The sequence below is a fragment of the Lingula anatina genome, chromosome 1, assembly GCF_051362555.1.
Source record: "Lingula anatina isolate TDL-2025a chromosome 1, LinAna3.0, whole genome shotgun sequence".
Classification (NCBI taxonomy): domain Eukaryota; kingdom Metazoa; phylum Brachiopoda; class Lingulata; order Lingulida; family Lingulidae; genus Lingula; species Lingula anatina.
The window spans coordinates 24,839,823-24,857,834 of NC_141767.1; the positions used below are offsets into that span (position 1 = coordinate 24,839,823).

Consider the following 18,012-nt stretch of genomic DNA (forward strand, 5'->3'; position numbering starts at 1 on the left):
GCTGGCCAGCTAAGAGAAACGCCGAATCCACCGTCTAGACGTCTGCGTGTGCAAGGAACAATATGTCGAAGAGCGATGCGTTGACGTAGGATGAGTAGAAGATTCGGAGAAATGGGAGTCGACTCCCATGTCCTTTGTGCTTGATACAGGGCGCAGCACATGGCATCCTTCCTGTTGCTCTAGATCTGTCCGCTGTTGAGTGAACGCACTTTTAAAATTTTGCGCTTTTATACCTTTGTTGACGTATAGTCACATGATGGCGTTCTTGTTGTCACCAATGGTCAACTTGTTCAAAGGGGATGGCCTTTGATAGTGATACGCAAATTTGGTAATAATATCTTATCAACATATATATATATATTTTTATATTTTATATTTTGATTATTCTGCCTATCAATTTTTTTATAATAAGAATAATAAGTTCAAAGCAATGTCTGTGAAATGTGCAGGCAAACTTGATGAAAATTTCTGAGCAACATACCTTCTCCCTAAAATTTTTATAGGTACGATGTCCGTTAAGCTGGTAGCTGTGAACTTCTCGCAGGCTATTTTAGTGTGCGTGTATTTGAAGACTGATCCAAAATGTGGATAATGTAATTTGGCGTAGGGTGACTGCATTTTTGAGGCAGCCTGAGGGAGTATGGTTGTTCTGATTGTAGTGAATTGTAGAGAGACAAATGAAAGTACACTAAACTTAGCATGTGCAGTCACCCAAGTACTCTGAGACACATTTTGTAATCAGCTGACTTGTTATTCTGAAAAATGAAAAAACAAATTATATTGATTTACAAAACTGGAAGATAGAAGCAGTGGATCATATTACTTATGCCAGGCAGAAGAAACGACTGAATGTACATTTTTATATTCAAAACGTCTACTGATTTAGGTAATAATTAATAGCCTGGAAGATCGCAGCAGTGGATCATATTACTAATGCAAGGCAGAAGAAACGAGTGAATGTATATGTCTATATTCAAAATGTCTACTGATTTAGGTAATAATTAACAAGAGACGTCTCCCTTCATGGCGTCGGGTTATCAGTACTCCCACACCAGTAACATGAGTTATGAGTTGAACAGAAACAGAAAAAAGATTTTTTATAAAGATAATACAAGTATATGTGTAGGCCCATTTATCTTTTTTTATATTACTAAACGTAAGAATTGTTTGTCCAAGTGAAACTTTACTTAAATCAGCCTACTTCTATGATCTGACGTTTTAACGTCTCCGAAAATAACTAGAACTTTTTGAATAACGCAATAATGCGGCCACCTTCGAGGTGTCGCCCGGTTTTTAAAAATTGGAAAAAGAAACTTTTCGGGGCGTCTTTTGTCGCGGGTCATTATTTTCAGGTGTTTGATGTTTTTTTTTGTAATATTTTAGGCATTAATAGAATCTTTAATTCAGTTACATCCACGATTAGCTAGACGATATGGTGACAGGGAAAAGTCAAATTTTTTAAACGGCAAAAACTGCATTCTCTTAGAAAGTAATTAGCAAACATTCATTACTAGGCACTGTGAAAAATTCAACCGAAGTTGAAGACAAAATTTGTCAAAAATAAACGTGCATGTCGTAATACCTATTTAAAGCAGTCTAATTTTTGTTAGTATTAAAAACGTGTAAATATTATCCATATGGGATATTTTTAAAGCCTTTGATATTTAAAATATTTAAACTTCCCATACTTGAGGCATGCATGAGTCGGAAAATGTTTGCATAATTACACAAAAAAAAACTAGAATTATCTCTTTATGTGACCACAGTTTACTCATATGCCTTACATCATTCCCTTAAACCCTTTCCCAATATCGATTTCAGATATTTTTGACACATTTTGTCCTCATCTGAATCACGTGAACGTTATCAAGTGTCATGGACGTACATTACAAAAACATTTAGGTCTTGGAACGTGATTTGATGACCTTTTTTAAACGCATATACAATTATGAATTTATAATTAAGTTATTTAATATCAAATTATAAGTTCTGACCGAGTTTTAAATTTTATTTTAGGAGGGGTAAAAAAAAAACACCCCCTCTAATATACATGTAGTATGTTATAGATATGGTACTGTTAGGCTTATGAAAAGTCCTACTTTAACTACAGAAGTGTACATGTGATAAAGTATAAAGAAAAATTTTAAAAAATTAAAATTAAAATTCTGGTGAATTTGCTCACTCCCATCTCACATGGCAAATTCAATTACTAATCCACCTGAGCTTGGTTATAATGTAATGTACTAACAATATGCAGCCTGTTCAGAGTTATGGCTAACTACTAGTAAAATAAGATAAAGATAAAGTAAATGCTGAATGTAACGGATGAGTATTAAATCAGGCGCGTAGCCAGGGGGGGTTCGGGGTTTTTAAAGAACTGCCACTTTTGCTGGAAGGTCCACTGTGGGTAAAATTTGATCTAGGTACATGAAGTTTTTATGGAAAAAGGTCCACTTTTTAAGAAAAAGAACCCCCCTTTTGAAATTGCTGGTTACGGGCCTGTAAATGCACAGACATCCCTTTTTATTCTCTCCACAGGTTCAAAAACTGAGGCAACTGCTGTTCAAGAAAAACTTTCGGGACATAAAGGTGGGCAGTGTGGAGGAATTTCAGGGTCAGGAGAGACGGGTCATCATGGTGTCCACCGTGAGGAGTAACCCCGATTACCTGGCTCTGGACGCAGAGTTCAAGCTGGGCTTTTTAAAGAACCCAAAGGTCAGTCATTTGTACACTTATGCATGTGGACACACAAACTGGGGTAGAGTTAACACTGCTCAATTAAGCCAAATGCTAAAACTGATTTCAATTGGTTAAACAAAATAGGGTTATTTTGACTTATTTTAGTCAAATTTAAACCATTTTGGAGAAAAAAGTGATGAAAAAGTAGTAATTTGGCTTTAGAAAAAATTGCTAGTGCCACCTCAGCATATGGTAATAACTTGATTTTTTTCAGTGGGGGGGAAATCGTGAATTTTACAGATGCGGTATTTTTTAGGCCATTAATTTTTAAAATTTTAATACTCCTACCCAATTCCTATTGGATGGTCACAACAAAATAAAAAAGTAAGCTACTCTATAGTTCTAATCTATGCAGTAAGTGCACCACAAATACTATATACAAATGTGATTTTTGTGCTTATAAAGGTATACATTTGAAAGTTTGATAAATTTTGCCCATTGAAAAGATAGTGTCATTACCATGATTGTGCTGTGGCATGTGTATATGCGTGAACACATAATTCATAAGACTTTGTACATGTGGATGTGCACACACATATTTTGAAATGTAAGGTTATTTAAACAGCTATAGTCCATACTATTTTCATCACCATTTCTTTCCACTATGGCACTGCAGAGATTATGCCATGTGATGCGGAATTCACAGAAGAGATATGAACAGTTAGTCTCAGACTATACTGTCTTCAGTGTTCACCCGCACATACAGTTACATGTGGGATTAATTTTTTTTCAGAGGTTTAATGTGTCGATCACAAGAGCAAAGGCCCTATTGATTGTTGTAGGGAATCCGTTTCTTCTTTCGCAAGATGAACATTGGAACAGGTGAAGTGAATTATTTTAATTTATTTGATCAGTAAGCAAAAAAAGTTCAATCAAATTATAAGACTTTTTCAAACCAAACACAAATCAGCCATGTTAGGTTCAAAATTTTTTTTCCTTTATTTAATCTTTATTTAATCTCATTGTTTCTAAGAACTCTTGTTCAGACAGACAGACAAACCAACCAAAAAAGAAATATTAAGGATTTAATAAAGTTCATAAATTAAATTTTTAATGTTTGTTCAGACAGACTGACAAAAAAAAAAAAAAGAAAAAAAAACAAAGAGGATAGAAAGATTAAAAAGAGAAAGCTATCATGTTGTAGTTCAGAAAGACTGTTAAATGAAAAAAAAATAGAAAAAAAAGGAAAGTTAAAAAACATGTAAATTAAACTCCAAACTGACAGACAAAATAGTGTCTACTAGGCAATCCTTTCTTTTATTGTGAATGAAAGTCCATACAGATAGACAAAAGAAATTAGGCAATTCTTTCTTTATTTTCAACTTCTCTTTGGTGTAGTTTCCTTAAGTACTGCCTCGAGAATAAAGCGTACACAGGATGTGATTACGATGACCCTACTGATCAGCTCGACGATGTTGTAGAGAGGTTTGCTGCAGTGAATATTAAGCAGTCAGGTACGAGCAGGATTTATTGCAATCAATTTCTCTGTTGAATATTTTATTTTCTCAGATTATTGGCTATAAATAATCTAAATCATTAGGACTGAAAAGTCAGAATTTCAAATAAATTGCATGCACATGTACTATCTACTAGCTGTCATCTTGCATTTTCATTACTTTAAGTCCATTTTCAAGAGCAACTATTTTCTTCTTGTCTGTCGTGTTATTCAGACGTACCACAAGTAATGTGTCCAAGATATATTGATTTTAATTATTATTATTATTATTATTATTATTATTATTACTGCACCATTTAAACTTTTTTGGGAATATATTATTTTTCAAGATGTAACCATGGATGTCAGCCAGGTTCAGTTGCAAGAAGACCCCGAGTGGAGAGGAGAGGCCTAATTTTAACTCTGTATTCTCAACTGTATTCTCAACTCAGATTCTTCTGTGATCAAGAGGAAATGCAAGATCTTTTACTAGGGGAGCCTGAATTTGAAAATCAAAATATTATGACGAATAAGACATGGAGGCTAGAGAAACTGATATAATATAATATTGTTGACCACGATATAAAGCTGCCTCATGTATATTAAACTATGACATCTACCTGTAAACGCAGACTTATCAAACCTTGCAAGTTCATCTTTTTTTCTGGAGAATGGTACATTCAAGTGACATGACGTTTATTATGAAACAATTGAGGATATTACTTACTTAAGCCATATTTTATGGTGCTTGAAACTGTGGTCATTTTTTGTCACTTGATTTTAGAGAGATTTTGATAGATATCATGTAGTCAAATTAGGTACAATTCTGTTAAAGAACTTGTGAATCACTAATTGTATGAAAATAATCAAAATTGGGGTTTGAATAATGCTTCAATAATTGTCTTAATCATTTTGACTTGAGCCTATTTTATCTGTGAATATCAAATTTTAATATTTTTAATAACATTTTATCAGTATATTTCAGATATGCTTTATGAAAAAGTTTTAAATTGACAGGAGTATTTTTATAATAAGTCAGTTTTAGAAATCAAATTGATTCTATACTAGTGAAAATGTAAAATTCCAGAGTATATTTTTAACCAATGTTTTCTGTAATGTATCATACAGTGTGACTGTGTTTGTTCTCACCCTATGGGGAGGCAGAGCCTTCAAACTAACTATTCCTTGCACTTGCTTTACTAAATGTTTGAAGTTGGTTTGTAGTCTAAAATCTGAGCCTATAAAGACTTAGCTGGCTAAGTTGCACTTTACAGTTGTAAGAATCTTACAGATAGCCTAGGCCAGAAATAACTGATAAGTTGCAATGACTCACTGTAAAAAAGGTTGGTAGATTGCATGAATCTATTTGTGGTCTAAATTTTGTCTTTTATGCATATGTTTAATGAGAATAGCATCCAAAGGTTAAGGTTAGGCTTTCACTACACCAATCCCCTATTCCCCTTTTTTCACTTACAAAATGGCAAAAATAAAAATAGGTGCAAGAAAAGTTCTGATTTAATCAAAACTAGAGTATTGTTCGCTCATTAACCAAGTTATCAATTTTGCCTCATTTTTTCCAGTCTTTTTACTTTCTTTTCACTTTCCTTTGATTTACATTTTGATTGTCTTGGCAAGTCTTTTACTTGCAGTGGTGTCAGTAGCCCATTTATGTATATTCTACTCATCAACTGTGGACCAATCATTCTTAAAAAATTGAAGTTGTAAGACAATATCGCAAAGTTGACTTTGTATAGTTGGCTATCCAGATTTAGCAGTCTAAGCTTAATTTTTTTGTGAAACGGTTCCCTTTTTTCAATGAGCCAGTATACAGTACCTAATCAGTATTGAATTTACATATTTTATCTTTATCAGCACAATAAGAATCTTGCCATCTACTTTGAATTTTCATTGTTATTAACATTTTAGAATTGTTATGGAATTAAGCTAATTATGTTATCAGTAAGAACAAGATGTTATTATAATGATACATTTATGTACTGTGTAGATGCCAGTGCACTACTAAATTATGAGGAGAAATTTTTAATATTTTTTGGGATGGAGGAAACACAATTAATGAGGTTTTGGGGATTATCTTAATTTTGTGCAAAATTGGGCAACAGACAATGGTTATTTATGTACTGAAAATATATCAATAAAGCAAAAAAGAATGATAGTGCTAAGCTTTGTGGTGGAACCAAAACAGATTTTGTGGGGTTGCGAAATATCGTGTGTATCACGTCTATAGACCTAGCAGTATAAAAAGCCTTATAATTCTTGCAAGTGGTTTCTTCTTAGTAATTTGGACATTTAAAGTAAATTGAGGACAACACCGCTTCACTAAGAAATGACGTAAAGTCACACACTACAACGAAGATGGACTGTGAATTATACAAAAGTAATGTCTGATCGGAGAGTGGGGTGCATTCGAAACACATGACCTTTTGTCACTCTTACGTAGTTTTTTTTTTAATTACACATACACCATAATAATAACTTTAGCTAGAAGACACATTTTGTACGCCTAGTTCTAAGGACATAAGCCTACGGATGTATCCAATATATATTAGATGGGGTTGGTTTTTTTTACCCCTCCTAAAATAAATTTCAAACTTCGGTCAGAACTTATAATTTGATATTAAATAACTTAATTATAAATTTATAATTGTATATATATGCATTTAAAAAAGTCATCAAATCACTTTCCAAGACCTAAATATTTTCGTAATGTACGCCTTATGACACTAGATAACGTTCACGTGATTCAGATGAAGACAAAATGTGTCAAAAATATCTGAAATCGATATTGGGAAAGGGTTTAAGGGAATGATGTAAGGCACATGAGTAAACTGTGGTCACATAAAGAGATAATTCTAGTTTTTTATGTAATTATGCAAACATTTTCCGACTCATGCATGCCTCAAAGTATGGGGAGTTTAAATATTTTAAATATCGAAGGCTTTAAAAATATCCTATGTGGATAATATTTACACGTTTTTAATACTAACAAAAATTAGACTGCTTTAAATAGGTATTACGACATGCACTTTTATTTTTGACACATTTTGTCTTCAACTTCGGTTGAATTTTTCACAGTGCCTGGTAATGAATGTTTGCTAATTACTTTCTAAGAGAATGCGGTTTTTGCCGTTTAAAAAATTTGACTTTTCCCTGTCACCATTTCGTCTAGCTAATCGTGGATGTAACTGAATTAAAGATTCTATCAATGGCTAAAATTTTACAAAAAAAAAAAAAAAAACATCAAACAACTGAAAATAATGACCCGCGACAAAAGACGCCCCGAAAAGTTTCTTTTTTCAATTTTTAAAAACCGGGCGACACCTCGAAGGTGGCCGCATTATTGCGTTATTCAAAAAATTCTAGTTATTTTCGGAGACGTTAAAACGTCAGATTTAGTTGCTAGGCTGATGTAAGTAAAGTTTCACTTGGACAAACAATTATTACGTTTAGTAATATAAAAAAAGATAAATGGGCCTACACATATACTTGCATTATCTTTATAAAAAATCTTTTTCTGTTTCTGTTCAACTCATAACTCATGTTACTGGTGTGGGAGTACTGATAACCCGACGCCATGAAGGGAGACGTCAGTTGTTAATTATTACCTAAATCAGTAGACGTTTTGAATATAGACATATACATTCACTCGTTTCTTCTGCCTTGCATTAGTAATATGATCCACTGCTGCTATCTTCCAGGCTATTAATTATTACCTAAATCAGTAGACGTTTTGAATATAAAAATATACATTCATTCGTTTCTTCTGCCTGGCATAAGTTATATGATCCACTGCTTCTATCTTCCAGTTTTGTAAATCAATGTAATTTGTTTTTTCATTTTTCAGAATAACAAGTCAGCTGATTACAAAATGTGTTTCAGAGTACTTGGGTGACTGAACATGCTAAGTCCAGTGTACTTCCAATTGTTTCTCTACAATTCACTACAATCAGAACAACCATACTCCCTCAGGCTGCCTCCAAAATGCAGTCACCTACGCCAAATTACATTATCCACATTTTGGATCAGTCTTCAAATACACGCACACTAAAGTAGCCTGCGAGAAGTTCACAGCTACCAGCTTAACGGACATCGTACCTATAAAAATTTTAGGGAGAAGGTATGTTGCTCAGAAATTTTCATCAAATTTGCCTGCACATTTCACAGACATTGCTTAGAACTTATTACTATTATTATAAACAAACTGACAGGCAGAATAATCAAAATATAAAATATAAAAGAAAATGTATATGTTGATAAGATATTATTACCAACTTTGCGCATCACTATCAAAGGCCATCCCCTTTGAACAAGTTGACCATTGGTGACAACAAGAACGCCATCATGTGACTATACGTCAACAAAGGTATAAAAGCGCAAAATTTTAAAAGTGCGTTCACTCAACAGCGGACAGATCTAGAGCAACAGGAAGGATGTCATGTGCTGCGCCCTGTATCAAGCACAAAGGACATGGGAGTCGACTCCCATTTCTCCGAATCTTCTACTCATCCTACGTCAACGCATCGCTCTTCGACATATTGTTCCTTGCACACGCAGACGTCTAGACGGTGGATTCGGCGTTTCTCTTAGCTGGCCAGCTAAAATCTTCGCTTCTCCCCACGAGGAATCGTCGCTCGGTCATCTTCGCAGGATACTTCACCTTTTTGCTGTCGTGGGCTGGAGTCGTAGTGTCATTGCATATTCCCATGCTTTCCAGGTTTCTTTTTATTACAGGTCCAGGAAGCAGACTGCAAACTGGTGGGCGCCACCTGTGGGACTCCGACTACACTCCTTAAGGTATGTAATCTTTTTTCTTTTTGGAAGGGGGGTTTGAGAAATGAAAGAAATCTAATCTCGTTTTTATTTCTGTTTACAGGACATAGAAGATGATGGGCGCCACCTGTGGGACTTCGACTACACTCCTTAAGGTATGTAATCTTTTTTTCTTTTTGGAAGGGGAGTTTGAGAAATGAAAGAAATCTAATCTCGTTTTTATTTCTGTTTACAGGACATAGAAGATGATGGGCGCCACCTGTGGGACTTCGACTACACTCCTTAAGGTATGTAATCTTTTTTCTTTTTGGAAGGGGAGTTTGAGAAATGAAAGAAATCTAATCTCGTTTTTATTTCTGTTTACAGGACATAGAAGATGATATGCGCCACCTGTGGGACTTCGACTACACTCCTTAAGGTATGTAATCTTTTTTCTTTTTGGAAGGGGGGTTTGAGAAATGAAAGAAATCTAATCTCGTTTTTATTTCTGTTTACAGGACATAGAAGAAGATGGGCGCCACCTGTGGGACTTCGACTACACTCCTTAAGGTATGTAATCTTTTTTCTTTTTGGAAGGGGAGTTTGAGAAATGAAAGAAATCTAATCTCGTTTTTATTTTTGTTTACAGGACATAGAAGATGATGGGCGCCACCTGTGGGACTTCGACTACACTCCTTAAGGTATGTAATCTTTTTTCTTTTTGGAAGGGGGGTTTGAGAAATGAAAGAAATCTAATCTCGTTTTTATTTCTGTTTACAGGACATAGAAGAAGATGGGCGCCACCTGTGGGACTTCGACTACACTCCTTAAGGTATGTAATCTTTTTTCTTTTTGGAAGGGGGGTTTGAGAAATGAAAGAAATCTAATCTCGTTTTTATTTCTGTTTACAGGACATAGAAGATGATGGGCGCCACCTGTGGGACTTCGACTACACTCCTTAAGGTATGTAATCTTTTTTTCTTTTTGGAAGGGGAGTTTGAGAAATGAAAGAAATCTAATCTCGTTTTTATTTCTGTTTACAGGACATAGAAGATGATGGGCGCCACCTGTGGGACTTCGACTACACTCCTTAAGGTATGTAATCTTTTTTCTTTTTGGAAGGGGAGTTTGAGAAATGAAAGAAATCTAATCTCGTTTTTATTTTTGTTTACAGGACATAGAAGATGATGGGCGCCACCTGTGGGACTTCGACTACACTCCTTAAGGTATGTAATCTTTTTTTCTTTTTGGAAGGGAAGTTTGAGAAATGAAAGAAATCTAATCTCGTTTTTATTTCTGTTTACAGGACATAGAAGATGATGGGCGCCACCTGTGGGACTTCGACTACACTCCTTAAGGTATGTAATCTTTTTTTCTTTTTGGAAGGGGAGTTTGAGAAATGAAAGAAATCTAATCTCGTTTTTATTTCTGTTTACAGGACATAGAAGATGATATGCGCCACCTGTGGGACTTCGACTACACTCCTTAAGGTATGTAATCTTTTTTCTTTTTGGAAGGGGGGTTTGAGAAATGAAAGAAATCTAATCTCGTTTTTATTTCTGTTTACAGGACATAGAAGAAGATGGGCGCCACCTGTGGGACTTCGACTACACTCCTTAAGGTATGTAATCTTTTTTCTTTTTGGAAGGGGAGTTTGAGAAATGAAAGAAATCTAATCTCGTTTTTATTTCTGTTTACAGGACATAGAAGATGATGAGCGCCACCTGTGGGACTTCGACTACACTCCTTAAGGTATGTAATCTTTTTTCTTTTTGGAAGGGGGGTTTGAGAAATGAAAGAAATCTAATCTCGTTTTTATTTCTGTTTACAGGACACAACTGCAAGGAGACACCCCACATCTACACTTAAGCTACTTCGACCATCCCTTGGAGCCAGCGAGTCCTACCATGGTCTGTCTACAAGGTGGCGGCACTGGGGAAGCGTCCAGCGAGTCCTGCCATGGTCTATCTGCGAGGTGGCTGCACTTGGGAAGCGTCCAGCGAGTCCTGCCATGGTCCGTGTACGAGGTGGCTGCACTTGGGAAGCGTCCAGCGAGTCCTGCCATGGTCCGTCTACGAGGTGGCTGCACTGGGGAAGCGTCCAGCGAGTCCTGCCATGGTCCGTCTACGAGGTGGCTGCACTGGGGAAGCGTCCAGCGAGTCCTGTCATGGCCTGTCTACGATGTGGCTGCATTAAGGAAGCGTCCGGCGAGTCGTGCCATGGTCTATCTGCGAGGTGGCTGCACTGGGGAAGCGTCCAGCGAGTCCTGCCATGGTCTATCTGCGAGGTGGCTGCACTGGGGAAGCGTCCAGAGAGTCCTGCCATGGTCTCTACGAGGTGGCTGCACTGGGGAAGCGTCCAGCAAGTCCTGCCATGGTCCGTCTACGAGGTGGCTGCACTGGGGAAGCGTCCAGCGAGTCCTGCCATGGTCTGTCTACGAGGTGGCTGCACTAGGAAGCGTCCAGCGAGTCCTGTCCAACGTTTCATGGCAACTGCAAGGAGAAGAGGGCCACGTGCACACTTCCGATACATCCCTCAATCCTTGGTGCCAGTGAGTCCTGCCACGGTCTGTTGAGGAGGCTGCATTGGAGAAGCGTCTGAAGCATATGGTGTTTCACTGAGGCGGAAAAACCTGCAAGGTAACCCGTGTTACTGGCGAGAACAATACACTAAAATTAATTTTTCAGCAGCAGTCTGTGCCATAAACTTTTCACCCTACTGGCCATTCAGTCCACCTTCTTTCCTAAAAACTAGATATAGATGTCTGAATCTTGATTCACTGGTTCGAATACAAAGTTCAATAGGACTAGACTGGATTGCATTAATATTTGTATTAACAAGACCTTGACATTTTTCTCGAATCGTGATGTAACAGTTACATTTAAAATAAATCAAAAGCTCTTTTTCAAACTTATAGAAAAAATCTAACAGCCATGTCACCAAATTGACACATTCTGGAAATCCACCAATTCCAACAATTTTTCTGGCTGCAGACTGCTTTTGATATACAATTTTTGAAAACTAATCAAATTTTCCTTTCTATTTACAGAACTCAATTAGGGCAATTCCTGATAAAGTCCCGCTTTTTTGAAAGAGGTGCAAGAAGAGGGTCACATTCAATCCTTGGTGCATGGTTGAGTCCTGCCATGGTCTGTATGTTAGGGGGCTGCATGGGGGAGCATCAGAAGCATATGGCGTTTCACAGAGATGGAAACCTATCAAGCCTTAAAAGGTACATATCACTCATGTTTTTTGGGGAAAACAAAACACTTAAGTGATTTTTCATACCTTGAAAAACTAAAAACCGTTAGCCACATTAATTTGACAGCTCACATTCAGAAGGCAATGTCTTTTACCCATGACCCACTCCTAGGATTAAGATATTTATGGTTAGTAGATTGGATTTGGGTGGGAGAAGTAAAGAGGGAAACTTTTGACTTATAATTTTTTTTATTTTGTAGTTGAGGCAGATAGCATTGGCGAGCGCCTGTCCTGATGACGGTCCATTTTAACAAGGTTAACAAGGCTAAAATGGAGAAAGCCATATATCATATAGTGTTTCAAGAGCCCTTCAATAGTTGTGATTAGAGAGCATTCAAGGTAAGTTATGGGACAGGATAAGGGTAAATGAACTAGATTGTCATTCATTGTATAGATAATACAAACCTTTTATCAGTGCAACTCCAACAAACTGAGCATTTTGTGCAAGGTCTTAGACAATTGTTTTAAGAATGTGTGGCACCTGTCACTCGGTGCAGGCATTTGTTTTCTATTTACAATTTACTCTAGCAAATTCAGTGCTCATTTTTCACAGGTAAAAAGCTCTTTTAATTTGTCACAGATGTGGAAAAACCTTATCATTCATACAAAATATTTTGACATGCCATTCGTCAACTTTCAGATCCTCAACAGTCTCAATATTCTGCAGGACGTTGTCAATGGTCCAGATTACTTGGAGCTACCGCCCCCACCACCCACCACCACCAATGTGACTCCGAGGCGTGGTCACTGGTCCAGATTACTTGGAGCTACCGCCCCCACCACCCACCGCCACCAATGTGACTCCGGGGCGTGGTCACTGGTCCAGATTACTTGGAGCTACCGCCCCCACCACCCACCACCAACAATGTGACTCTGAGGCGTGGTCAGTGGTCCAGATTACTTGGAGCTACCGCCCCCACCACCCACCACCACCAATGTGACTCCAGGGCGTGGTTACTGGTCCAGATTACTTGGAGCTACCGCCCCCAACACCCACCACCAATGTGACTCCGGGACGTTGTCACTGGTCCAGAAATTGTATGCTAGCAGCTACCACCCCCACCTCCAGTGCTGTGGTTGTGGTAATAAAAGGCCACCGTAGAAGTGAGTATTTATTTCCATCTCTCTATATTGTTCAGATTGTTAGGCATTTTCCTGGTTTATATGCCTCCCTTTACGCCTCTTGTTCTCCAGTCACTTTCTTTTTGTAGAATCTTGGCACTCTCCCAATCAATGTTTTTTTATGATGGCTCGTTGTAGCAGAAGGCTACCTTGGGCTGTAGTGCATTTTTCCCTCTTCGGGTACCCTTTCTTATTCCTTCCCGTGTTCTTTAACTCTAACGTTCAACTTTCTCTTTGTCTCTCCCATATAAATCCTTCACAAATTAAACACTTGATGGAATACTAGTACACTCCTCCCGCTGGATCTAGATTGTTCAGGCTTTACTTAAACTCGTCTTTGAGTAGAGTCGTTTGAATGCTGTTAGTGTTCCTTTTCCTTCGTTAAAACTAATTTGTGCAATACCCCATTGTGACATTAAGTCTGAAGGTCGCCAGTGGCATGTCAAAATATTTCGCTTGAATGTTTTTTCCAAGTTTGTGACAAAAGTGCTTTTGATATTTATTTCCCATCAAACTGCTGAAACTTTAAAAACACATTTCATATACAAATGGTTGACTTTTATTACATTTTGAAGTAATAATTTAAATTTGCAGGCTACCAAAAGTGGTGGATTCTAAAAATGAAGATTGCAACTACCAAACCTCCAGATGAAACACTTCTTCAGGATTGAGGGATCTTTATACAGATAACTTTGTAAGTTATTGGGGATCAACAACTTAAGAAAAGTGGTTCTGAATTTTTAAAGTATTATTATTGGTGTATTATGGCGTTTCTTATTATTGACAGTGATCAAAAACTATATCCTATGTAAACAAACAGTAGAATTAAAAGTAGCACAGACAGTCAACAATTTAACATGTAGGCTAACATTACAATATTCAATATAGCAACATCTTTTCTTACTTTTTTGTCAAATGTTTGAAATTTATTTTTTGAAGACTGCTGTCTACTTACTCTAAAAAGTTAATATATATATTTCAATAAAGGAAGCATATTTCACTGTACATTTGGAAATAACGCTCTGATCATTTAAGAACCAAGCTTTTCATTAATGTTAACGGTGTGTAAATACCAGTGATATACTTTCTTTGTTGCAGTTACTGCAAGCTTTCGATATAGCTTTTCATACTTTTGAGTAAAAGTTGGATTTCATTTGTAGGCTACGAATTGGGAGTTTTCCAATAATTACGCCTGCGTGATGTCAGATACCGTCGACCCAAGACCAAATGTCCAAGATGTTAAACACTGTACAGCGTTAGCAAGGAGCCCTGTAGACACTTTCATGGATGCTCGGACATCCCACGAGTTTTGGTGTTGAAGGACACGGCTTGTTCTGCAAACAAATATAGAGAATGTGGAATGGTAATGAAGGCAATATACAGTACTGAATGTAGTGGGAATACGGTCTAATAATGTATCAGTCTTTTGGATGCTGAGAACATTTGGGGTTCATGGGTCACAAACATGTCGAGGTGAAATTGCATCAAATTTCATTTGTATTTTATGCCTTATGCAGTGAACCATTTTATTTCAATAACAGAAGAGAAAACTGAGGTTCAAGATAATTCTTCATTCCATAAGAGATCAATTGAATAAGATGTGTGCTTCTGTAGGAAAAGTCTACCTCTACAGTTGCTATAATTATTATATTAATAAATTTGAATATAGAGTTGCTTTATCCACATTCTGAATGCAGATAGTTTTTTGCTCACAAAAACATTCCCACCACTTGTGGTCGTCTGTTTTGTTTCAATCTGAGATGGTCATTTTTCAAATTTGTGCTTTTGATGATGTGGAGTTGTTTGTCAGTATGGCATTTGAAAAGGTCTTAACCTGCACACTAACCTTACTAACAAACCCTCACATCTTTGTAAAATCTGACTTCATGTAAACGCTTTTACATGAAGAGATTTTACATTGATAGATTGTGCAAAATCTGTAATGAAATATTTTACGTGTGAGAAAATATTTCATTATATTTTTTGTACAGTCTGCTCTTCTTGAGAGATGCTGTCATCTCTCAAGATAGAGATCACATTACTAATATTCAGATTTTCTCAAGTGTTATAGTTGACAAATACATCCACTTCATCACATATGCACCTTTTCTCCGGATCAAAAAAATTCAGATTGAAATTTACATGGGCGGTCATACAGTGTAATGTGAGATCCGAAATATTTTGAAGCAAGCTTGCTTTATTCTGTACTTGTATCATGCAGGTAGTTTCGATTTCAGTGCAAAGTTACATTTTAGAAACCTGGTATTTTAAGTCGAATTATATATCAATGTTTAGTTGAAATCATTGATATTCCCGAGTTATAATCATATTACTTGAATCTGTTTGCATTTTATCATAAAGAGAACTATAATCAAGTTTTGAAAGATGCTTGCAGTTGTAAAATGATTAACTTTATTTATGGTTTTAATTCTCCAAGATAAAGTCAAAATGATTTTGTTTAATTGTTATGTCTCTTGTTAGTTTTTTATTGGCTTCAGTGCCTTTTTCTGTAAGAATTACTTTAATAAGTTTTTATGCTTCACCTCGTGTATAGTATATATAGAGAATAGTAAGTCAAGACAAAGGTTATTCCGTCACACAATGCTGTCTAAAACGGGACGATTCTTGAACTGTATGCAGCGCCGTGCCAATAGAAACCGATTTCGTTATGTTATAAGGACCGAATTATCCGGGCGTGGGCACTTTCCCGGCATTCCCCACGAAGGGTTTAGACGGGTTTTTCCCCACGGCCCGAGAGCATCTGATACCAGTTTCCGACCACAAGACCTGCATTATCGGACTGTGTGCGTTCCGACGCTAGATGAAGACGATGGAAAATCTTAGAACTTTTGATAATACTGCTATGTATTAATTCATTGCGTTTACGTAGTTCATTACTGATTATTAGTCCTTTTTAAATCAACTGTAAATATTCAAAATTATACATAATAGTTGAATAAAAAATATTCTATAATTTTCTTTTTTCCTTTTTTTTTCTTGTAAAAAAAGTGGTCGTGTACAGATCGCTAAAAAAAGCGAGACTTGCAAATAAATTTAAATGGACTCGCATGTATGCTCGTTTAATCATTAGTAGAAATTATCCTCTTTCGCCTCTTACTTAAACTTTTACAATCTCGTCACTATTTCTGTCACTCCAATTTCTTCCATAAAACTAGCCGATGTCCAGGTAATGAGTTGAATTTTGGTTTTTGGATACAAAGCTGTGGTGCTGCGTTACTTTGCTCTCCCGGGCCCCGTAACTCGAAAACAGCGCGCATTGCGACCGAGCGCAAGCGTCTCGATACCATTACGAGTACTTGCCCATGCTCGCCCCATGTAATACACTGTAGCCTCTGTGATATCGCCGTTCGCAATACGCGATGCTTTTAAGTTACGGAGCCCCAGGAATAACTCGAGCCGTTACCTAGACTTTCCTGAGTCAAATTAGAGAAGTAACTATCTTACTTAAATAAATCCCACTGTAGATTTAAGAACCCAACACCTCTTAATGTTAACGAAGGGGCACATTGTGTATAAATGTATATGTTCTTGACTATAACACAAGTAAAACGAGAAAAAAACTAGTTTTTTCCCATTCCTGTGTCATTGTTATCCTTATCTACTGGCACTATTTTTTTTTTTTTTTTTGCTGTGGGAATTGAGGCCCAATTTTTTATATAAATGCATATAGCAAGCAAAACTAGACAAAACCAAGATTTTTTCCATCCTTGTGCCATTATTGTCCTTATCTACTGGCACTATTTTATATTTGCTGAGGGAATTAAGGCCCAATTTTTTTATTCTTAAGAACACCTCACAACCATCCCTGTAGCATTATACTTGCCGATTGCATTTATTTTGAGAATCAGATTTTATATAAATGTATAATGCAAGCAAAACTAGACAAAACCAAGAATTTTCCCATTTCTGTGCCATCACCGGTGACATGTACCAGAAAGTCCCCCATGACCGAGAGTCCGCTTCCCATTCATTTGTACAAGTGAGCCTCGCCCTAGATTTTGACCTACTTAGGTCAAACTAACCCTAACTATATGGAGGACGGACTTTCTGTCACACGGACCCTCAGTTTCATGGCACCGGCCTTATCTACTGGTACTCCTTCATATTTGCTGTGGGAATTGCGGCCCAAAATTTTTATTTTTAAGACCCCCCCCCCCCCCATTCCCGTAGCAAATGATAAAATTTAGTTATTACAAATATGCATACATTTATCATAAATATGTGTGGTAATATTTTAATAATGCATGTTTAGCGAAGATTAGAGGCAAATGACGAATATTAAATATGTTACAAATATACTAACAATTATTACTGATTTGTGCTAGTGAAATTGTGATGCTGCAAAATAAAATTTGCAGCTTTGCTGAGCAGGTGCAACACTTGATAATACTTCCTTTCCGTTTAAGATTTAAGCAAGCCTGTATTTAATATGTATCGTGGTTTTGGAACACTGCCATTATATTATAACTGAAGATGTTCTCAGGAGTTGCCATACCATTAACACAATTCAATTCTCTTATAGATTGTGTCATGGTTGACTTAAATGTTTTAAGGTTGAAAGTAATAATTAATACAGATTCGGTAAATGGTGATTGTAATATTGTTTGTGAGTTCCTGTTTTCATAGTTACTAGTAATTCACACTTAAATTGTAGAAGGAAGATTGCC

General features: G+C 36.7%; 2 protein-coding genes across 5 annotated transcripts; both read left to right on the forward strand.

The window, feature by feature from the left end:
* The first annotated feature begins 619 nt into the window (after positions 1-619).
* On the forward strand, positions 620-6,347 carry LOC147764151 (putative RNA helicase mov-10-B.2). 2 transcript variants are annotated; one of them, XM_086999875.1, is made up of 5 exons: positions 620-994; positions 2,539-2,715; positions 3,473-3,561; positions 4,078-4,193; positions 4,525-6,347. In XM_086999875.1, the coding sequence occupies exons 2-5, from the start codon at positions 2,635-2,637 to the stop codon at positions 4,587-4,589; spliced, it is 351 nt and encodes a 116-aa protein (XP_086856001.1). In that variant the 5' UTR covers positions 620-994; positions 2,539-2,634; the 3' UTR covers positions 4,590-6,347. The 2 variants fall into 2 exon arrangements, with proteins under 2 accessions (XP_086856001.1, XP_086856000.1); XM_086999874.1 differs by having other exon boundaries at positions 621-886.
* Positions 6,348-10,671: 4,324 nt separating this feature from the next.
* On the forward strand, positions 10,672-16,393 carry LOC147764152 (uncharacterized). Of its 3 annotated transcripts, XM_087000390.1 has the most exons (6): positions 10,672-11,580; positions 11,991-12,173; positions 12,403-12,541; positions 12,843-13,306; positions 13,919-14,018; positions 14,485-16,393. In XM_087000390.1, the coding sequence occupies exon 1, from the start codon at positions 10,849-10,851 to the stop codon at positions 11,494-11,496; it is 648 nt and encodes a 215-aa protein (XP_086856516.1). In that variant the 5' UTR covers positions 10,672-10,848; the 3' UTR covers positions 11,497-11,580; positions 11,991-12,173; positions 12,403-12,541; positions 12,843-13,306; positions 13,919-14,018; positions 14,485-16,393. The 3 variants fall into 3 exon arrangements, with proteins under 3 accessions (XP_086856516.1, XP_086856517.1, XP_086856518.1); XM_087000391.1 differs by lacking the exon at positions 12,843-13,306; XM_087000392.1 differs by lacking the exon at positions 12,403-12,541.
* Positions 16,394-18,012: the final 1,619 nt, after the last annotated feature.